The sequence below is a fragment of the Marmota monax genome, unplaced genomic scaffold, assembly GCF_021218885.2.
Source record: "Marmota monax isolate L192 unplaced genomic scaffold, Marmota_monax_Labrador192_F-V1.1 WCK01_AAM20220418_F8-fsc00019, whole genome shotgun sequence".
In the NCBI taxonomy this organism is placed as follows: Eukaryota; Metazoa; Chordata; class Mammalia; order Rodentia; family Sciuridae; genus Marmota; species Marmota monax.
Genome location: NW_026695242.1, coordinates 5,856,767 through 5,881,212, shown reverse-complemented (window position 1 = coordinate 5,881,212; position 24,446 = coordinate 5,856,767). Strand labels below are relative to the sequence as shown.

At 34.5% G+C, this 24,446-nt stretch overlaps 1 protein-coding gene across 4 annotated transcripts in view; it reads left to right on the top strand.

The window, feature by feature from the left end:
* Fam149b1 (family with sequence similarity 149 member B1) overlaps positions 1-24,446 on the top strand; it is a 51,226-nt gene that overhangs the window by 7,779 nt on the left and 19,001 nt on the right. For all 4 annotated transcript variants that reach the window (XM_046419622.2, XM_046419623.2, XM_046419621.2 and 1 more), the window contains 2 exons: positions 9,683-9,825; positions 10,689-10,805. In XM_046419622.2, coding sequence (XP_046275578.1) covers positions 9,683-9,825; positions 10,689-10,805 — 260 coding nt within the window. The remainder of the gene's footprint in view (positions 1-9,682; positions 9,826-10,688; positions 10,806-24,446) is intronic.

Here is a 24,446-nt window from a genome sequence, read left to right as displayed (position 1 = left end):
CATGCCTATCTATTTGAATAGTTATATTTCTTGGTGTTAATATATTATAATTGAAGTTTTCCCTTATTTTCTAATATTTGGGTTTTCATTTTTTTATTCATTTGTTTAAAAACATTTATTGAACACGTTTGTTTTCACTGAACCTTATTGAGCACATTTGTTTTTACTATACCTATTGGCTTGGGGGATATGGGGCCAAGTGAGGCTTCTAATACTTAATAGTCTTATGAGGGAGATTGACAAAAGGAAATAAGATACAAAAGGTGGTAAGAGCTCTAAGGAAGATGACAGGTGCTGAAATAGTATAGAGGAATTCACTTTATATAGAAATATCGGGTAGGATAGATTTGAGTGAGACTTAAATATTGAAGAGTTAGCCATGAAAAGAGTGAGAAAAAGAACTTTCTACCCCAAGGTGAAGTAGTTCATACTTCCAAGGCAAAATGTATGGCATGTTCTTGAAACTGAAGAAAACATCAGAGTGGCTGGAAGATGGTGAACCAGGGGCAGAAAAGCACAAAAATGAGATCAGAGAGGTAAGCAGAAGTACATGGTGTAGGGTCTTATAGACCATGGAAAGAATTTAAATTTTATTCTGAAGGAATGAAGTTGATGCCTTATATGAAGGATTTAGTGCACTGACTATATGTATTTCCATCATTTATTTCTATATTGTGATAGTTGTCTCTTTTTAAGTTATAAAAATGTCATACAGATATATCCATTCCCTTGCTTTTTTATATTATTTTATTATGTAACATTTTATTTTAATTATTATGTAACAGGTTTTTAAAAATTCAAATATAATCATTTCACTTTCTACCTTCATTTCTTCACTAGTCAGGAAAAATGGAATAGTATAAGATTTTTCATAGGTTTTTAACAATTTTTCATGTTTACCTTTTTAATTCACTGATTTTTTTTTTTTTTTAAGATCAAGGGTGGTTGCATTTGTCTTTAAAGAGCTACATAGTAAATACTTTAGGCTTTGTAGACTATCTGGACCTTCATCTCTCACTGTATTCAGAAAGCAGCTATAAACAGTGTGTAAATAAAGAGACTGAATGTGTTCCAATAAAACTTCGTTTGTAAATAGGTGATGGGCTGGATTTATCCTATTGACCACAGTTTGCTGAACTTATTCCAAATACTACTTATAACAGAACCTTAGATTTTGCTATTATATCTACTCTCCCTATAGAGCTATAGAATTTTGAACTTTGGACCAAGTTGAAAATTATATTTCCCAGTCTCTGTTACATAGAAGTCAGGAGGTAGGGCTTTATGGAGTGCCATTTTTTTTTTTTTCCAGTTATCTCTTGCTTCTAATTCCTGTCTGAATCATGGAACTATGGCTAAAAATATAGCAGCCATCTCAGACCATGAAGTATTAATTGAAGATTGGAAATGGTAGGAGAAACTGGGTCCTTGATATCCCTGGAGCCACTGTATCAACTTTTTAATTCCTACCTCTAAACTTAATTTTTTATGAGAGAAAATTATCTTATTTAAGCCACTGTTATTTTCAGTGGTAACCAAATGCAATTCATGACTGAAATACTCATCCTTTTAAAAAATACTTTACAAATACCTTTTTCTAGTGTGGGATTTTTATAATTTTCATAATTTTTACATTTAGTTCTTTAATCCACCCACAATTGTCTTTTGTTATGGTATGTAGCAGAGACATAATCCTACTTTTTTCCATATGCATAATGAATTGTTTCAGCACCATTTATTTACTAGGTCAGGATTTCTAAGCAGGGACATTTTGGGTATGGTTACTGTGTAGAAATGTCCCATATACAACAGACTGCTTAGTATATATGATTCCTTCCTATCAAAATATCGGTAGTACCCCATCAATGGGTTCTCTAAAATTATACAAATAAATTTTTTACCTTCTCCTATACATAAGTGATGATATTCCAGTGGAGCTGTTTATTCTTTTCCCTCTGTCTGCCATGCTTACCTCTGTTATAAATCAAATTTTAAAATATGAAAGAGTTATTTCCAGACTCTCTAAATTGTCCTATCCTAAGCTCATTTATTGGTTTTAACTATAACTATATAACAATTATATATAACGATAGCTGTATAATAATCCACATTGTCTGGTAGTATTACTGAATTGTTCAGTAATACCACATTGCACATAATTGTCTTGACCCATATTTTAATATAAAAAATAGAAAGTTTTTAAAATTGCATAGGTCAATTTGAGAAAAACTGCCATCTTTATTATATTGAGTTTTAAACATGTCCTTGGTATATTAATCTTTCAACTTAATAAAAAAAAACTATTTATATCTTGTTTAATATATTTTAGTAAGGTTTTCATTATTGTATCAGTAAAGGGGTACTGTACATTTGTTAGGGATTAGTTTCTAGGGACTTTGGATGGTATAATGTTTTGAAATTATAACTTAAGACTTCTTGTTTGTATTTCTTGTTGTTTGTATTTCTTATCTACTTAATAACATTCAATTTTTATTAACTTTATTCTACTTATTCATACCCTATAAAATTTACCCTTTTAAAGTATATGAATATTTTTTAGTATATTCACAGAGTTGTTCAACCATCATTACTATCTAATCTTACTATGTTTTTATCACTTCAGAAAGAAGTCCTGTACCCCTTAGCTGTCACTCCCCCGGCCCATGCAACCACTAATCTGCTGTCTGTTTCTGTGGAATGGCCTATTCTGGCATTTTCATATAAATAAATTATACTATAGCTTTTTGTATCTGGCATCTTTCAATTAGCACAATAGTTTCAAGGTTCATTCATATTATAAATTAATCAGTACTTTATTCTTGTTAATAAATTTTATTGCAGGGCTGAGGCTGTAGCTAAGTGACAGAGCACTTGCCTAGCATATGTGAGGCACTGGGTTCCATCCTTAGTACCACATAAAAATACAAATAAAATAAGGCATGTTGTCCATCCACAACTACCAAAAAAAAAAAAAAAAAATTGCTGGGGATCAGATGTACTTCAGTGATACAGTACCTAAAAATTTATTTTAAAAAATTATATTGCATAGATTACCAAATCTTATCTGTTTTTCAGCTAATGGGTTTCTACTTTCTGACTTTTATTAATAATGCTAGTATGAACATTTGTGTACAGATATTTTTGGTGTGCCTATATTTTGAATAATCTTAGGTATATAACAAGGAGAATCGCTAGGTCATATGAAAATTCGGTGTTTAACTCTTTGAAGAATATATTTATTTTTGATATTTATTATAATAATTATGATTTTCAATATTTCTAGTTAGTAAATAAATAATATTGATGTTTTCCTCATATTATTGCAAAGACTTCACTGCAGATATAATCATATGAATGTCAGAGTAGAAAATTCCTTTGAAATGCATTATTTTATATGTAACAAAATTCAAGGTTTTTTCAATATATATGTTTATTTTTTAGTTTTAGGCAGACACAATATCTTTATTTTATTTTTATGTGGTGCTGAGAATCGAACCCAGTGCCTCACTCATGCTACGCAAACACGCTACCACTTGAGTCACATTACCAGCCCCCAAAATTCAGGTTTTGAATTAAAGTTGCAATTCTTTTTTATTTTAAATTTTTTTTAGTTGTAATTGGACCCACTACCTTTATTTGTATTTTTTTTTTTTTTTTAATGAGGTGCTGAGGATTGAATCCAGGGCCTCACACATGCTAGGCAAGTGCTGTACCACTGAGCCACAACCCCAGCCCTCAAGTTGAACTATTTTTCCACAACAATTTGAATGACATAATACCCCCCCACACCTGATATTTTAACGTGTATTTCTTATGAATAAGGAAATAATGTGTACAAATAAGGACATTCTTCTATCAGAATGCAACTACTAAAATCAGGAAAGTAATGATATATTACTGCCATCTAATCCTCAGGCCCTATTCTAGTGTTACCAATTGTACTAATAATATCCTTTATAACAAAAGTTCAGTTCACATTATCCTATCCTCTTTTGCTCCTTCAATCTTGAATCATTCTTTAAAATGATAGCACAGAAATGAACATATTTTTCTTATTGTGCTCCAGTAGGTGGCACATAATGCCTTTTATCTCAGTATTTATGGTCTTCACCTTGGTTACTTCATTAAGGTGAGATCTTCCAACTTACTCATTTGCATTTGCATGGAAAGGTATTTTATGGGGAGTTATTTTGAAATTATGTTGCTTTTCTGTTTCTCATCAAACTTTCAACTTATTTATTTGTATCAGTGGGACTCATGGATTTCCATTTTACTCAATGAGTTACACATCATTATTATTTATCTTGAAGTTCGAATTATCCCAAATTTGGCCAATGAAAACCCTTGCAAAATGGCTTCTATGCCATTTTGACCTATTCCCCTTCTTCTTTGAGCATTTACTTTCTGACACAAGATATTTTAGGCTTATTTTGTATTTTGCCCCAGAATTGGGATATTTAGAAAACAAGATTTGTGTGCTGGATATGTGTACTAATTTTTTCTTGTCATGGATGCCCAACCCTTCCTAGTGGACAGAACCAGGGAATACTTGTAGTCCTCCTATTCCAATCTTACATGATAAGGTTCATATTAGTTTTCCCCTTTCCATATTTGTAGCTTCTTTATCTGACATAAACCTGGCTCTCATCATCCTTAATACATTTATCTATTTGATTAATTTCCCTGAATGTAACCAGTTTCCCACTATTGCCACTGTCTCCTACTCTCTGCATATGCCCTTTTCACCCTGCAATGGGTCACTCCCCCCTGTATCCTTTTACCATTTGGATTTTCTCAGCCTGCTTGGACTCAGACACTCATACTGGTTTGACCCCCTTTGGGGTACCTTTTTTTGCCCTTGGCCTCTCTTACTCCACCTACTCCCCATGCGGTAGCCTTCCTCTCTCCATTCTAATTTCAACATTACAAGCTGATTGCCTTCCCAAAGGGACATTGATTTTCAGTAGTGCTCATCCTGCAACATCTTATTTCCATTGTGGGTAGATTATATTTTCAAAAGCCATGTTCTTTCTCCTAGAACCTGGATGTCCCTTTTAACTGCCTCAGTCATTAGAACAAAGTGAAAGTGATGCTACTTGACTTTCTAGGTTAGAAGACACTGCAGTTTCTGCTTGCCTATTTCTGTCTCTGTCTTTGAGTGGTAGATCTCAGTGTCTTTCTGTCTTTGAGTGGTAGATCTCAGAATTTAACCACCATTTGTAAGAAAGTTCAGTTACAGACATGAAAAAGCACTATGGAAAGGAATTAAAGTCTGCAGTTATAAGCCAGCCTCAGTTGCCATTGTATTAGTGAATGAGCCTTCAGATGATTTTAGCTCCCAGCCTTTGAGTCTTTTGACTGAGGCCACAGATGATACAGAGCAGAGATAAGCCATTCCTGTTGAGATCTACACAAATTCCTGACCCATATAAACCTGGAGAGATAATAAGTGATTTTTGCTGTTGAGTTTTGGAGTAATTTGCTTCACTGCCAAAGTAATTTGAAATACCCTTTTAACATGTTCAAGGCCTCTGAGCCCTCTAAGTCTCATATTGCCCAGCAGGCCATCCTCCTACTCTGATGACCTCTTATTTTCCTTGGCTACCTGCCTGGGGAGTTTTCTGACTATGCAATAGTGAGTCAGAGTCCAAGCAAAGCAATGATGTTCCCATTGTGCTGAGGAGCAGATACCAGAGTTCAGGGCAAAAGAAGCAGCTGGAATCTGTCAGGGAGGGAGAGAAGAGTACCAGAAATTGTAAATAAATGGGTAAATGTCAAATTCTTTATTTTTAGCTGATTTCTTTAAAAGATACTGACTGAGGCAAAAAATGCTTATATTTAATATATATTGACATATAAGATATGTATATATAATGCATATAAGATGTATAAAGATGGGGCTTATAGAAGTAATTATAGCTCAAAGGATGGGTGACTATAATACAAATTTCCTTTTTTAAGGTTATTACTAAGGAAATTAAATCAAACAATTCTCACACAGAGAAAGCTTTAGGCCCAGTTGAAATCTATCCATTTGTGGTAGAAATAACAACGGCACAAACTTTTTCCAAAAAATAGAAGGAATACTTCTCAACTCATTTTATGAGGTCAGCATAATCTTGATGCTAAAACCTGATGAAGACAATATAATAAGAGAAAATTATGAGGGGGAATTTATAATTTATCAGAGTGAGTAGTTTTAACAAATCCTCTCCCCCCAAAGACAATAATAAAATTAGATTAAGGTGGTGAATGCAGCTATTTAAGGACTTTGAAAGTTTACCAAAAGTATACAACTAAAAAATAAACAATTATTTATAGAAATCAATAGGGCTTGGGTTAAGAACAATGAGAGTCTGTTTCTCTAGGGAGACAAGCTATGAAAGCTAGCAGCTTTAGTGCCAGAGAAGGATCTAGAGTAAAGCTTAGACAAACTGTGTGCTTAATAGCATTGTCAACAACAATAGCAAATTTGGGAAGAACAGTGGCTCAGACAGGCTGAGGTTACAGACAATGGATTGGCAGATTATCTAGAAGTTTATTAAAAGGATCTGGGAAATAAGATGCATGCAAGTGCAGAAGAAGATAGAGGGAACCCAGAAATTAAAAGCTGGGGCAGTCATGCATGGAGGTGCCTACTTCTAATCTCAGTTACTCAGGAGTCTGAGATAGGAGGATTACAGGATTTCAAGTTCAAGACCAGCCTGGGCAACTTAACCAGACCTTGTCTCAAAATTTAAAAAGGGATGGGTTGGGGGCTGGGGTTGTGGCTCGGTGGTAGAGTGCTTGCCTAGCTTGAATGAGGCTCTGGGTTCAATCCTCAGTACCACATAAAAATATATAAATAAAATAGAGGTACTGTGTTCATCTACAACTAAAAAAATATTTTTTAAAAAAGGGATGGGTTATAGCTCAGTAGTAAAGCACCACTGGAATCAATCCTCAATAAGTTAAAAATAAAAGAAAGTAAGCACTGCTTGAATTAGAACTCAGAGAAGATAAACTTTAAGACAAGAAAAAATACCAGAAACAAGGAATATTTTGTAATGATAAAAGGTTTCAGTCATTAGTAAAATACAGCAATTATAAATTATACATACTCAATAACTTAAAGTTCACGAAGCATAAATGAACAGAATTCCAAGGAGAAATAAGCACAATTATAGCTAGAAACCCAATACCCTACTCTTAATACTTAAAAAATAAACTAGACAAAAGATTAGCAAAGATTACTGAGGAGATGAATAGCACTATGAACCAACTTGACCTAAATGACAGCAGAATATGTACTCTATATATGCTTCAAACACATTTTTAAAAAAGTGTTGTAAATCTAAAAGGATTTAAAGTATGTTCTCTAATACCAATGGAATTAAGTTGGAAATAAAAAGCAGAAATGTGGAATATCCCCAAATGCTGTTTGGAAGGGAAATCTGCAAGGGAAAACTAAAAAAATATTTTTCACTAAATGAAAATGAAAAAGCAAAATATCAAAATTTATGGGACACAGTTAAAGTGGTGCTTAGAAATAAATTAATGGAGTGTCACGTCTATCTAAAAAGAACAAATAAAAAAATTTAAAAGGAAACAAATTAATGGTTCTAAATGCTTATAGAAAAAAGAGAATCTGAAGTTCGTAAGTTTCCACCTTAAGAAACTAAAAATGGACAAACTAAATCTAAAGCAAGCAGAAAGAAGGAAATATTGATTAAACTGGAAATTAATGACATAAAAAAAATAGAGAAAACTAACATGTAGTCAAAAGTTAGTTCTCTGAAAAACTGTAAGTAAAACAGACAAATCTTGTGATCCTCCTGCCTTAGCCTCCTGACCACTGGGGTTACAGACTTGTGTCTGGCCAGATTTTTTTTTAAAAATGATTCCCAAATATATTTCTACTGAGAAGAGACTTATTTTAATTCTCTTTTTCAAAATATTTGTTTAGTTGTAGATGGACACAATACATTTACTTATTTATTTTTATGTGGTACTGAGGATTGAACCCAGTGCCTCACACGTGCAAGATGGGCACTCTACTACTGAACCACAACCCCAGCCCCTGATTTTAATTTTTACAGTGAAAATACATAGTTCTCATTTTATCCTTTTAGAAGAAAGTATAACTTTTCTTCCAGTGAAATGTAAAAGGGCACATAATAAATATAGCTGCAGTAAAGGTAAGCAGGAAATTAAAAAATAACATGATAACATGATTAGTTAGTTCCACATTTTATAGCCTTCCCTCTGACTGTTCTCTTTTTTTGGTGGGGGTGGGGTGGGTTTTTACTGGGGATTAAATCCAGGGACACTTTACCTCTGAGCCATATCCTAGTCCTTATTTTATTTTGAGATAGGATCTCACTATATTTCTGAGGGCCTTGCTGTGTTGCTGAGGCTGGCCTTGAACTTGTGATCCTCCTGCCTTAGCTTTCCAAATTGCTGGGATTACAGGCCTGTGCTACAGTGCCTAGCTCCTCTGACAGGTTACAGGGCTCAAGTGTATAACATAAATTGTCAAGTGAAAGATGCACAATACTAAGTAATATATACAGAATTTTTTGTTCTAAAAAATACTAGAACCAAGCAACTATACTAAAATTAGCAGTCATCAAAGCCAGGTATGGTGGCACACACTGGTAGTGCCAGCTACTCAGGAAGCTGAGGCAGGAAGATTGCCTGAGCCCAGGAGTTTGGGGAGACATCTCAATAATAATAACATAATAATAAAAATAATAATCATTAACTTTTGTGGAATTGTAGTGAAACAGGACAGAAGAATCTGTACACCTGAGGAATTTTCAGGAAGCAGGTTTATTGACTGCAGGGTCTAGAGAGGCTATTGCATAGCCTAAAACATTCTCTGGGGAGCGGGGGTTGTGGCTCAGTCGTATAGCACTTGCCTAGCACGTGTGAGGCACTGGGTTTGATCCTTAGCACCTCATAAAATAAATAAATAAAATAAAGGCTTTGTGTTTGTCTGCAACTAAAAATATTTTTTTAAAAATTCTCTGAACCAAGATTTTGGAAATTCTTTGAACTTTATACCCATTGTGGGGGGTGGGGCCTTGGAAGTTTACATGCTGGAGGAGTTTGCATAAAATAATTTCTTAAGTTCTAAGGACAGACACAGGTCACGTAAGTTTTTACCAAGAAAACATAGATAATATATTTTGTACAACAAGCTTACAGACTAATTCTGTTATACCTTTTGTGTGCAAACCTGGCATTTACAAGAAAGAATTTCAACCACAATAACCTTTGCAAGACATCCTGCTGATCTGACAGAGGATAAGCTTAATTATGGCAAGGGTCTTTTGGGTGGGGGTACCTGGTCTGCTTCATTAGAAAATTTTAAGTTTTTCTTTATACTTTTCTGTACTTTTAAAAAAATGTTTACAATAAATAGTATTTATATGAAGAAGAAATTGTTACTTTTTAAAAAACATATTTCTGTAAATTTTCTTTAAACAGGAATAGAAAAGACATCTGAAAATTCCATGAGCTCTGAAAATTACATGAGTTCTGAAAATTCCATAACTACTTTTCTTTCATGTAAACACAGTAATATTTCAAATGGACTAAATATTTTATTAAACAAAACAAAATCTGATTGCTTTCAGTCTTTACATTGTTAACAGAGGTTGAAGGTCACCTAAATATTTTGGGGGGTATTTTCTTCTAGGAACTTGATAAAAATGCCACTGAAAAAGTCCAGGCCATGTTCACAGCCATTGATGAGCTCTTATATGAGCAAAAGTCAAGTGTGCATACCAAGAGTCTACAAGAAGAGTGCCAACAGTGGACATCTAGCTTTCCTCACCTCAGGTATTGAAGTCTACCATTGTCTTGTATTCATGGCTAAGACTAAAATTAAAAAGTGCATTTCTAAAAAAGCTTATATTCTGAAATATCTATTGGATATTATTTTAATGAATGTGAACAAGGCCATGTGGTGTAAAGGCTCAACTGAGAGAATGAATACTCAAGTTGGTGGAAGGTTCCATAGCTACCAATATGCTATCCTGGTTGAGTGAAACTATTTCTATACCAGTAGCTGAGATCTGTGTATCAGGAGTTTCTAAAGAACTCTACTTTTGAACAAGATGGTCAGAAAATATATTTGTTTATGCAGATTATTATAGAGGATTAAGGGCAAATTCCGAAAGTTTGCTCAGTTTCCTTGGGTTTATTTTTTTCCTGTTTTTTCCCCTTTTGTGTATTTATTTTTTCCTTAGGGTTTTCAAAAACTCCCAGGCTGTTGCTTTATCTTTTCTATCTCCATTTTGTTGAAGAGAGAGATATACCTGTGGTAAGGATTCACATTTTATCTGAAGAATTATTCTTGAGCCAGGTGCGGTGGCACACGCCTATTATCCCAGCAGCTCGAGGGGCAGAGGCAGGAGGGTTACAAGTTCAAAGCCAGTCTCAGCAAAAGTGAGGTGTTAAGCAACTCAGTGAGACCCTGTCTCTAAATAAAATACAAAATAGGACTGGGAATGAGGCTTAGTGGTTGAATGCCCCTGAGTTCAGTCCCCAGTACCTGCCCCCAAAGAATTACTCTTAATCAATGTCAAACTAATATGTACTGGACTTCTATGTAGAGCCATCAGATTTGTTCCAGAAATGACTAGTTTTTGTATGTATGCCAAGTGAAGGTGTTTAACAGTCTGTATGTTTTCATTTTGAAGGATTCTGGGTAAACAGATAATTACTCCAAGTGAAGGTTATGGATTATATCCTAGATCCCCACCTGCTATTTCAGCTTCACATGAAGCAGCCTTGTCTCAAGAAAGAGATTCAGGAATGTAAGTATTCTATTATGTATGTGTTTCAATATCCTGACATGCAAATATTATTTTCTACTGATTGAACTAAGGATTAAGATAATTATACTTCTTGGTATTTAATAAAGCACAGAAAATTCTGTAAGATTGGTCATAGTTTTTGTGTATATTAAAATTATGTTATATAATTTTTTGTTCAAAAAATTGAAACATTTCCTGCAGTTGAGGGATATATTTGTTATTCAGATCTATTTATCTGTATCTGTATATCTCTATATCTACATCTATTCATAAATATAGGCACTTCCCCTCTGGAATAAATGTGTAAATAGAATGGTTGTTAAAAATTTAGGGGTCACACTTTAATATTTTTTTGGAAACTATATTTTAAAAGTGATTTTTTAAAAAACTTAATTATAACTTAATCCCTTTACAGAACCAGAATTAAACTTCAAAATAATTTTTAAGTGGCTAAATTTTTGGAATGCCTCAAATCTTATAGTAAAAATATTCAACTAGGATTATTTCTAAACCTATGCTTATTTAAATATATTATAAAATGTAATACTATAGTTTTTAAATTCATTTTAAAAATTATTTCTATATTTTTTCCTACTTATTTAATATCTTCTAAGACTAGAACTTACTTTGGGTGCCTTCTGGGCTTTCAGTTAAATGTAACTTGTCACAGACGAAGATTATGGAATCTGCATTGTCAGCTGATTTTTGGTCAGAGAATGGAATTGTTTGCTTTTCTCAAAGTAATATAAACTCAAGCTGCTGGTTTTCTTTTTAAATTTAAACTCATATATTATATCAACAAAACTTCTTAAGTTTACTCCTTTCATATAAATTTAAACCCAATGTCTCCCACAGATATAATTTATCCTTTTATTTCTTCTGACCAAAATTCTGTTGTCATTAAGATATATTTTCTTTAAATGTTAGTATAAACTTTTTTATGTGCATTATTTTATAACTGGAGCAGTAGGTCCGCTTAGAGATTTTTTTCTTCAAAAATATAAAGAATCAAGTCTGAGCAGTTAACTCCCCCTTTTTAGGTTACCTGAGTAACTCATCATTCTTCAACATATTATTATCTTTCCTTTCTACCTGCTGCCACCACTGCTGACTGATCTTTTTATTTTTGGATCTATTTTGTCTAGGCTATTAAACTTACAGTTCTCAATAATTACTTACATAGATAAAACAAATATCTGTGTATACATTATACAGAGACACATACATAGATTATGCAGTTATATTACCATGCCACTATTCACTGAAAGAAATAAAAAATTAAACATAATCCACATTTACTTTTTTCATGTAACAACTACTCTGTCTATATTCAATATTTCATCTATTCTTTTTTTTATATTTATTTTTTAGTTTTAAATGGACACAATATCTTTAGTTTATATTTATGTAGTGCTGAGGATTGAACCCAGTGCCTCATGCATGTTAGGCAAGTGTTCTACCACTGAGCCACAACCCCAGCCCCAGTACTTCATCTATTCTTGAGTACATTATGAACTCATAGCATTTCAAAATACTTTCGTAGTTTATTTAACTGTAATTATTATTAATGCTCTAATTGTTACACCTTGACCACTTCAAGCTAGTACCTTATTTTTGTTTTGACATGCTTTCTGGTTACAGTAAGATGTTCCAGGCCCATCCTTAATTTTTTTCTCCTTTAAGACATGGCATCAGCTGAACTTCAAGGAGCCCTGATTCCTTCAAGATGCTATTAGAATTAAAGAACAAAATTTGGGTGGTGAGGATGTATAAGTTGGTGATACTACTGCTATTTTGCCACTTTTCGTTGTGAGAATTGTAGGAAAAATGTGTTATGAATTTGCTTTTAGTTTTTCAGTTTAACAAATCAGATTGCCAAAAAATATGAGGTTTATCAACCACTAGGAATTTTTACAAAAATAACAGTTCATATATTTATTTTGCCACTCTATGTCAGATTTTTAAAATTTAGTGTAGATTTTTTTTCTATTTAAAACTTTAAGTAGTTTACCATTGAATTTAAGAGAAAATCTAAAATGATATCATAAGCTGATCCCTGCCTACTTCTCTACTTTTATCTTCTGTCATTTTCTCGCTCTCATTTAGCAAGTCTCCAAACATTGGTTTTCTTTCATATTTCAAACACACTAAACTAGGTATTTGGTTCAGTTTCTATTTAAGGCATTCTTGGGCTAGAGAAAAGTTGTACCATAGTTAACACAGTAATATAAAATCGAGTTTTCTGTATCTCTTAACACCTAGCACAGTGCCTAGAGCATGGTTAGCATTCAGTTTTCTTTTTTCTCTTTTTTTACTAAATCAAAAGTAGGGTAGGGCTGGGGATGTGGCTCAAGTCGTAGTGCGCTCGCCTGGCATGCGTGTGGCCCGGGTTCGATCCTCAGCACCACATACAAACAAAGATGTTGTGTCCGCCGAAAACTAAAAAATAAATATATTTTTTTAAAAAAGTAGGCTATATTTATATGACTATAAAATACATGAAGATGCAATATAAATTAAAATTATGGTTGTAAAACAGACTTACCAACCAAAATAAATATTAGTGTCTAGTCAAAATAAAATTTGAGGAAGCTAAAACTTTGGAATACGGTGGCAATATATAGGGAAAACAGGCTAAAAAAGGACCCTAAAGAAAATGAACTTGAAGGTATTTCTACTTGAAAAAATCTATGCATTCTGTTGCTTCTAGTTAGCTTAAGGGGCTTGTCTATACTTAGTTTAAATAAAAATTATCTAAAGTATATGACAGTAGGCAGAATTATAACCCTTAAAATTATTAATAAAAACCTCTGAAATAAACACTTGAATACATGATTAAATTATTTTCAACAAGAGTGCCAAGACCAATGAGGAAAGGACAGTTTTCTTCAACAAATGGTGTTGGGGAAACTAGATGTCCACATTCAAAAGAATGAAGTTGGACCCTTCCCTCCCTTACCTTATATAAATACAAAATATTAACCCTAAACAATTAAAGACCTAATTATAAGAAATTATAAAACTTCTGATAAAAATTATAAGAACTATAAAACATAGAGGGAAAGCTTCAAGACATGAGATTTGACAGTGATTTCTTGGATATAAAATCAAAAGAACAGACCAAAGCAAAAATAGACATATGGGACTATATGACATATAAATACTTCTCTGCATCAAAGAATGAAAAAGCAACACATGGAATGGGAGAAAATATTTGCAAATTTATATCATAAAAGATTAATATCCAAAAAATATAAGGAACTTCTGTAACACACACACACATACACACACACACACACACACACAAATGGTAACCCAATTGAAAAATGAACAAGATTTGATTCTTGGACAATTCTCCAAACATATTCAAATGATTACCATGCATGTGAAATGCAAATCAAAACTTTGCAGTATCACACCTCATGTCCATCAGGATGACCACCATCAAAGGAATAGAAAATAAGTGTTGACAAGGATACAGAGAAATTGGAACCTTGGTTCACTGTTTATAAGAATGTAAAATGGTATAGCCATTATGGAAAACAGTATGGAGATTTCTCAAAAAATTTAAAATAGAATTACCATATAAATCTAGGAATCCTTCTTCTGGATATATATCCAAAAGAATACAAAACAAGATCCCAAATATATATTTGCACATTCATATTGATTCCAGTATCACTTAGAGTAGCCAAGAGATGGAAACAACCCAAATATCTATTGACAGAAGAATAGATTAAAAAAAGAAAAAAGCAGAGACCGCCCACACCAGCTCACACAGGATCCAGGCTCACAGCAGGACCTGGTCTACCCCTCCACCAGCAGGGCAAACACCTGCCAGAGCCTAGCTTCTGGCACAGGTCTGCCCCTTCAGTCCAACAAATTACCGCTGGAGTCAGGCCCAGCCCAGATCTGTCCACACTGACTTGCACAGGACCCAGGTTCAGAATAGGTCTGAGTTTGCGCCCCCCCCACCCCCACACACACCTGGGAGCTTAAGCCTAACCCACTTTCATCTTGGACACGGCAGTCATTGCCATAGCCTTCCCCACACAGTTACTTCTGATATTGCCGCCACCAACCTTAGATGAAGTAGCATACACTGAAGGACACCAGCAGGGTCTGGAAGCCCAACATAAGGTGAGGTACAGACAATCTACATGGGTACTACAAGAATATAGGGAAGAAACTGTAATATCTCAGGTCCACACTACAAGAAAGGAAGACACATAGACATCTTGAAAACACAAGGGAGGAAAGTGCCCAAACAAACAGGATACTATAATAACAGAACCTATGGACTGCGAAGTTGATGAAATGTCAGAAAAGGAGTTCAGAAGGTTCATAATTAAAATGATTTGTGAATTAAAGAATTACCTAAATGAGCAAATACAGGCAAAAATTGATCTCTTCAACAAAGAGATAAGAGAGCATTAAATACAGGTAGCAAAAAATTACTTCAAGAGAGAGAGACTCTGAAAAAAAAAACAACAACAGAAATCCTTGAAATGAAGGATTCAATAAATCAAATTAAAAAACTCAGTAGAAAGCATACCCAACAGACTAGATCACTTAGAAGAAAGAAAGTCAGATAATGAAGACAAAGTATACAATCTAGAAAATAAAGTTGATCTCACAGTGAAGATAGTAAGAAACCATGAACAGAACATTTAAGAATTACGGGACAGCATCAGAAGACCAAATCTAAGTGTTATTGGGGTAGAGGAAGGCACAGAGTTTCAAACCAAAGGAATGCACAATCTCTTCAATGAGATAATATCAGAAAATTTCCCAAGCATGAAGAATGAATTGGAAAACCAAATACAAGAGGCTTACAGGACACCAAAAGTACAAAATTACAACATATCTATATCAAGGCACATTATAATGAAAATGCCTAGCATACAGAATAAGGATCGAATCTTAGAAGCCACAAGAGAGAGGAATCAGATCACATATAGGGGAGACCAATTCGTATCTCAGCAGATATTTCAGCCAAGACCCTCAAAGCCAGGAGATCATGGAACAACATACACCAAGCTCTGAAAGAAAATGGATGCCAACCAAGAATCTTACATCCAGCAAAACTGAGCTTTAGATTTGATGATGGAAAAAAAAAAAAAAACCTTTCATAGTAAACAGAAGAGTTTACAACTAGAAAGCCTGCACTACAGAACATCTTCAGCAAAATATTCCACAAAGAGGAAATGAAAAACAATGATGAAATCAGCAGAGAGGTATTACACTAAAGGAAAAATCTACCAAAAATAAACAAAAATGGCTGGGAATACAAATTATGTCTCAATAATAACCCTGAATGTTAATGGCCTACACTCATCAATCAGAAGACATGGAATAGCAGATTGGATAAAAAAAAAATATGCAACAATATGCTGCCTCCATAGACTGAAGGTGAAAGGTTGGGAAAAATCATACCACTCACATGGACTGAGGAGGCAAGCAGAGGTTTCATATCAAATAAAGTAGACTTCAAACTAAAGTCAACAAAAAAGGATAAAGAAGGACAATACATACTACTCAAGGGAACCATACACCAACAAGACTTAACAATTATAAATATATATGCCAATGGAGCATCTACGTTCATCACACAAATTCTTCTCAATTCAAGAGTCAAATAGACCACAACACAGTAATCTGGGGTGACTTCAATTCACATCTTTCATCGCTAGATAGATCTTCCACACAAAAGGAAAAGAAAAAAACTATAGAACTCAATACAATCAATAACTTAGACTTAATTGACATATATAGAATATTTCATCCTTCAATGAGAGAATACACTTTCTGTTTTAAAAAAATATATGTATTTTTAGTTGGACACAATAGCTTTATTTTGTTTATTTTTATGTGGTGCTGAGGATCGAACCCAGGGCTTCGAACATGCTAGGCAAGCGCTGTACTACTGAGCCACAACCCTAGCCCGAGAATACACTTTCTTCTCAGCAGCACATGGATTCTTGTCTAAAATAGACCATATATTATGCCACAAAGCAACTCTTAGTAAATATAAAAAAGTAGAGATACTACCCTGCATTCTATCAGATCATAAGGGAATGAAATTAGAAATCAATGATAAAATAAGAAATAAAATTCACTCCAACACCAGGAGACTAAATAATATGCTACTGAATGAACAATGGGTTGCAGAAGACATAAAGGAAGAGATTTAGAAAGTTTTAGAGGTGAATGAGAACACAGATACAACATATCAAAATCTCTGGGACACTATGAAAGCAGTTATAAGAGGAAAGTTCATTGCATGGAGTTCATTCCTTAAAAGAAGAAAAAGTCAACAAATAAATGACTTAACATTACATCTCAAAGCCCTAGAAAAAGAACAAATTAGTACCAAAAGCAGTAGAAGACAGGAAATAATTAAAATCAGAGCTGAAATCAATGAAATTGAAACAAACAATTGAAAAAATTGACAAAACAAAAAGTTGATTCTTTGAAAAAATAAATAAAATTGACAGACCCTTAGCCATGCTAATGAAGAGAAGGAGAGAGAAAACTCAAATTACTAACATATGTGATAAAAAAGGAAATATCACGACAGACACTAAAGAAATACAGAAGAAATTAGAAATTATTTTGAAAACTTGTACTCCAATAAAATAGAAAATATCAAAGGCATTGACAAATTTCTAGAGTCATAATTTGTCCAAATTGAATCAGGATGATATATGCAGTTTAAACAGATCAATTTCAAGTGACGAAATAAAAGATGCCATCAAAAGTCTACCAACCAAGAAAAGCCCAGGACCTGATGGATACAGAGCTGAGTTCTACAAGACCTTTAAAGAACTAATAACAATACTCTCCCGATTTATTTCAGGAAATAGAAAAAGAGGGAGCACTTCCAAACTCATTCTATGAGGCCAATATCACCCTGGTTCCAAAACCAGGCAAAGACACATCAAAAAAGAAAACTTCAGACCAATATCTCTAATGATTATAGATGCAAAAATTCTCAATAAAATTCTGGCAAATTGAATACTAAAACATATCAAGAAGATTGTGCACCGCGATTAAGTGGGATTCATCCCAGGGATGCAAGGTTGGTTCAGCATATGGAAATCACTAAATGTAATTCATCACATCAATAAACTCAAAGATAAGAATCGTATGATCATCTCAATAGACACAGAAAAAGCATTCAACAAAATACAGCACCTCTTTATGTTCAAAACACTAGAAAAACTAGGGGTAACAGGAACATATCTCAACATCGTAATAGCTATCTATGCTAACCCCCAGGCCAACATCATTCTAAATGGAGAAAAATTGAAGGCATTCCCTCTAAAAACTGGAACAAGACAAGGATTCCCTCTTTCTCCACTTCTATTTAACATAGTTTTTGAAACACTGGCCAGAGCTATTAGACAAAAGAAATTAAAGGGATACACATAGGAAAAGAAGAACTCAAATTGTCGCTATTTGCTGATGATAGGATTCTATACCTAGGAGACCTTAGAAGTTCCACCAGAAAACTTCTAGAACTAGTGAATGAATTCAGCAAAGTAGTAGGATATAAAATCAACACCCATAAATCAAAGTCATTTCTGTATGTCAGTGACAAATCCTCAGAAATGGAAACGAGGAAAACTACCCCATTTACAATAGCCTCAAAAAAGAAAAGGAAAAAAAAAAAAAACACCACCTGGGACTCAACGAAAAAGGTAAAAGATCTATATAATGAAAATTACAGAACCCTAAAGAAAGAAATCAAAGAAGACCTTAGAAGATGGAAAGATCTACCTTGCTCTTGGATAGGCAGAATTAATATTATCAGAATGATCATACTTTCAAAAGCACTATACAGATTCACTACAATTCTGATCAAAATCCCAATGATATTCCTCATAGAAATAGAAAAAGCAATCATGAAATTCATCTAGAAAAATAAGAGACCCAGAATAGCTAAAGCAATCCTTAGCAGGAAGAGTACACCAGGTGGCATCACTATACCAGACCTTAAACTATACTACAGAGCAATAGTAACAAAAACAGCATGATATTGGCATGAAAACAGACTGGTGGACCAGTGGTACAGAATAGAGGACACAGACACTAACCCACAAAATTTCAATTATCCTATAGTAGACAAAGGTATACTAAAAACATCCATTGGAGAAAAGAACAAATGGTGCTTGCAAAAACTAGAATTCCATATACAACAAAATGAAATTAAACCCCTATCTCTCACCATGCAAAAAACTCAACTCAAAGTGGATTAAGGACCTAGGAATAAAACCAGACACACTGTGTCTAATAGAAGAAAAAGTAGGCCCTGATCTCCATCATGTGGGATTAGGCCCCAGCTTCCTTAATAAGACTCCTTTGGTGGAAGAATTAAAATCAAGAATCAATAAATGGGATGGACTCAAATTAAAAAGTTTCTTCTCAGCAAAAGAAACAATCTGTGAGGTGAATAGAGAGCTTACATCTTAGGAGCAAATCTTTACCCTTCACATATCAGGTAGAGCACTAATCTCTAGGGTGTATAAAGAACTCAAAAACTTAAACACTAAAAAAAAAATAACCCAATCAATAAATGGGCCATGGACCTGAATAGACACTCAGATGATGATATACAATCAATTAACAAATATATGAAAAAATGTTCATCATCATTAGCAATTAGAGAAATGTAAATCAAAACCACTTTAAGATTTCATCTCACTCCAGTCAGAATGGCAGCTATTATGAAGACAAACAATAAGTGTTCGCGAGGTTGTGGGGAGAAAGGTACACTAATACACTGCTGGTGAGACTGCAAATCGGTGCAGCCAATATGGAGAGCAGTGTGGAGATTTCTTGGAAAATTGGGAATGGAACCACCATTTGATCCAGCTCTCCCTCTCCTCAGTCTATACCCAAAGGACTTAAAACAGCATACTACAGGGACAGGGCTACATCAATGTTTATGGCAGCACAATTCACAATAGTTAAACTGTGGAACCAACCTAGAGGCCCTTAAATAGATGAGTGGATTAAAAAAAATGTAACATATATACACAATGGAATATTACTCAGCAATAAAAGAGAATAAAATCATAGCATTTGCAGGTAAATGGATGGAGTTAGAGAAGATAATGCTAAGTGAAGTTAGCCAATCCCAAATAACCAAATGCCAAATGGTTTGTTTGATATAAGGAGGTTGATGCATAGTGGGATAGGGAGAGGGAGCATGGGAGGAAGAGATGAACTCTAGATAGGGCAGAGGTGTTGGGGGGGAAGGGAAAGGGCATGGGGTTAGAGATGATGGTGGAATGTGATGATCATTATTATCCAAAGTACATGTATGAAGACATGAATTGTTGTGAATTATACTTTGTATACAATCAGAGATATGAAAAAATGTGCTCTATATGTCTAATAAAGAATTGTAATGCATTGCGCTGTCATATATAAATTTAAAAAGCATTATATATATATAATGGAATATTATAAATGCAGCCTTAAAAAGGAAAATCCTGTCACATCCTACAGTTTGGACTTGCGTCTAAAACATTATGCTAAGTGAAATAAGCAATTATAAAGGGGAAAATAATGTATGAGTTCTCTCATATGAAGTAACAACTAATATAGTCAGAATCCTAAAAACAAAGTAGAAAGATGTTCATTAGATTAGGGAGCAAGAAGAGAGAGTTTAATCGGTGTTAGAATTTCAGTTTTGCAAAATGAATTATAGAGATCTGTTGTACAGCAATGTGAATATACTTAACACTACTGAACCATATACTTAAACATGATAAATCTTACGTTTTTTACCACATCATTCAAGTAGTAAGGTATAGCTGCTAATGTTATAGTCCTTCTCCTTCATGTTTCTCATTACAAATTACAGATTTTGCTTTCGTTTTCTTTGATTTTTTTTTTTTTTACAACGATTCTAAATGCAAGAGTTACTCAGGCAAATTGCAAGTCAGATTTTTTTTTTTTTTTTTTTAAGATGTAAAGCACTGATGGAGACATTCTACTTCAATTCTTCGTATAGAGCCATCCACAATCATATTTCCTATTTAGGGTTATGTTTACTTCCTCTTAGCATCATAAATCCACCTTCATGTAAATTTCCTTTATTGCAGTCATTTCTAGAGTTCCATTGGAGATAAGGTTGGTCTAACATAAAGCTGAGAGTGGCCAGCTGTACTTTTAAGATACTAGGCTGCAGCCAGGCCTGGTGGCGCACGCCTGTAATTCCAGCGGCTTGGGAGGCTGAGACAGGAGGATCATGAGTTCAAATCCAACCTCAGCAAAAACAAGGTACTAAGCAACTCAGTGAGCCCGTCTCTAAAAACAAAATACAAAATAGAGCTGAGGATGTGGCTCAGTAGTCGAGTGCCTTGAGTTCAATCACCAGTACCAAAAAAAAAAATGATATAGGAAGGAGAGCTTTTGACTACTTGTTCAATCCGACCACTCTAGAGAATATCACAGCTTCCTCCATGAAGTCTGCAAACTCTGCCTCCTAAGGCCTATACATGGAGGGAGTGGCTTCAAATGAAGCTCTTTTTAATCAAGAAGCCTAGCAAAGTCATTTTATCCTCCATGCTGGAAGGGCAGAATAAAGTGCCAATTTTTTTTTTTCTTCCAAGAAAACAGATCTCATTTTTTTTTTAAGAGAGAGAGAGAGAATTTTTTTTAATATTTATTTTTTAGTTTTCGGCAGACACAACATCTTTGTTTGTATGTGGTGCTGAGGATCGAACCTGGGCTGCACACATGCCAGGCGAGCGCGCTACCGCTTGAGCCACATCCCCAGCCCCAGATCTCAATTTAAATATTACTACCAGAGCAACATATTATTGGGTAAGACCACTATTATCTTTTTGTAAAACAAAAGAATTATAGATATTTAAGAAGTTAAAGGTTATTTTCAGGCACAGTAAATCTCCAAAGTCCAATGATTGAAATTCCTTTGTTAGAGAATACATTAGCAAGACAAGTTTATGATGTATAATATTAACTTGTTTTATGTTGCAGCTTTACTGGAAATGGAAACATTTTCCCTTCTTATCTGGCTGAAATTTCTTTTTTTAACAGAAAGGCCTGTAATTGTCCACCCCGCCCCCCGCCACTGGTCATACCACTTTTATTTACATTGTATCTATGTTACATTATTTATTCAATATAGAAAAAATATTAATAATTCATAGTATTCTCTTTTAATTTGGTAATTCCACATTATCAAATATTGACTATTTTCGTATTGGGTGTCCTACCCAATTAAAAGAAAGAATGGACTTAGCAAACAATTCTAATTGCATCATTATATTTATATAATAAGTATTACCTTATTTGTCTCTTTTTTAAAAACAATCTAATTTTGAAAAGACATGATTAAACTATTGCTTACTGGCTTAGGGAAATATTTTTTTTAAAAAATTTTTTTTAAAAATCTTTTCTAATTGTCAGTGGACCTTTATTTTATTCATTTATATGTGGTGCCGAGACTTGAACCCAGTGCCTCACACATACTAGGCAAGCACACTACCACTTAACCACAACCCCAGCCCTAAAAAAGAAGTTAATTCATTCTTTCCACAAGGAAATTTTTAAGGTAAACATCTGAAATGCCTCAGTGACCAAGGAGAATATATTCCTTATAAATGGGTCATATTAAAAGAAACCAAGTGGTAGACCCCACTGCACAATGGTTCTGTACATACAAAACAGAAATGGGGACTATACTGACATAATTATGCTGCCCAAAAAGTCTACGCTGAGAAGTCAGGTTTCTTTTAAAAATCCATTTTACAAATAAAATCCGTGATTAACTGTTTTGGACATAATACTTTCATTAAATGGGTCAAACTCACAAATCATTGCTACAAAATACAGTATTTTCCATCACTTTTAGTTGTTATGTATACTATGTGCAGAAAGACAATAGTTACCTTATACTAAATATAGATGAACAAATAGTGTGTTGAAAACCAGAATCAGGACACATAAATAGTGCAGAAAATGCAAACGCCAAAAACACAACACCTCCTATGATCATCACAGTTCTGTCAGAGATTTTTGTGTTATCATTCCTTCCTCCAATTACTGCCAATCCAGTGTATAAGCAGTGTCCCATTGTTCCACCCACCACTACACCCTAGGGATCCTCTCTAGCTGCCAGAACAATTGTAGTGAGATGAGAGAGATCTCCCCATTCTGCTAAGGATGTTAGTATAAGAGCTTGAACAAAAATGGGTGAAATAAAATGCAGCCACGTTTTCTGAGGTATTGTTGTGCTTGTACCCGTTTCAACATCTCCTGATCCATTTAAGAGTTTGGTTCATTGAAATCCTTCATCCTTCTTCTTTAGTTCTGCTTGAACTTCTTCCAGTTCCTCTTGACCTGCATCTGGGCTTATCTTTAAGCCTTCCCGAAGCATTCTAATGCCAAAAATGGCAAATAATGCAGTTAAGACATAATATCTGTACACCCTGGGGATGATGGTGGTGGCATAGCCAAAGAGAACTGATAAGCAAGTCATCAGGGCCAAGCATAGCCCAGCCAACACTGTCAATCAGTTATAGCGCATCGCCATGATGGTGGCTATGAAAAATGTCTTATCACCCAATTCAGACACAATGATGACTGATATGGCAGCAACAAATGCATGAATAAATCCCAAATTATTTTGGGTAGCTGACTCTTCATTATTTGTATGAACTGGGGCTGCTGGAGTACATCCTTTCTTGGCCCCTGCACACCAGCAGGCTGTGGCTTCAGTTGCTGGGCAGCTACCAGCGGTTCCTTGTTCTGGTGGTTAAGGTCTTTGTCTGGTCCAGCGCAGACCCTGACTTCAAACAACAGTGAAGAACCCAGCAGGAGCAGAAGCAGCCAGGTGCCATCTCACCTAGCCAGCCGCCCACATACCTATACCTTTTTTTTTTCCCAAAGCAAAAAATTTCATTAGTAAACACCAACTAGGGCTGGGGATGTGGCTCAGGCGGTAGCGCGCTCGCCTGGCATGCGTGTGGCCCGGGTTCGATCCTCAGCACCACATACCAACGAAGATGTTGTGTCCGCCGAGAACTGAAAAATAAACGTTGAAAAATTCTCTCTCTCTCTTTCTCTCGCTCACTCTCTCACTCTCTCTTAAAAAAAAAAAATAAAAAAATAAAAAGAACCCTCAATCTCTTTCTGAAAGTCTCAAAATATTTTAAAAAAAAAAAAAAAAAAAACACCAACTAAAAATGATATATTATGGAATAATATAATAGTACAATGACGTACGGAATGTTGAGTACTCAACTGACAACCTTCAATTTTGTCATGTTAAAGTAAAAAGACCCTATTATCATTACTTTATAAAAGAAAAGAAATAATGCAAAAAATCATGATGTACATAATCTCAAGGATAGTCCTTTTCAAGAAAGGCTATATGGGGGCTGGGGATGTGGCTCAAGTGGTAGCGCACTTGCCTGGCATGCGTGCGGCCCGGGTTCGATCCTCAGCACCACATACAAACCAAGATGTTGTGTCCCCAAAAAAATAAATATTAAAATTCTCTCTCTCTCTCTCTCTCTCTCTCTCTCTCTCTCTTTAAAAAAAAAAGAAAAAGAAAAAGAAAGGCTATATGGGTAGTCTTGCTGGTCATTATCCATATTTTAC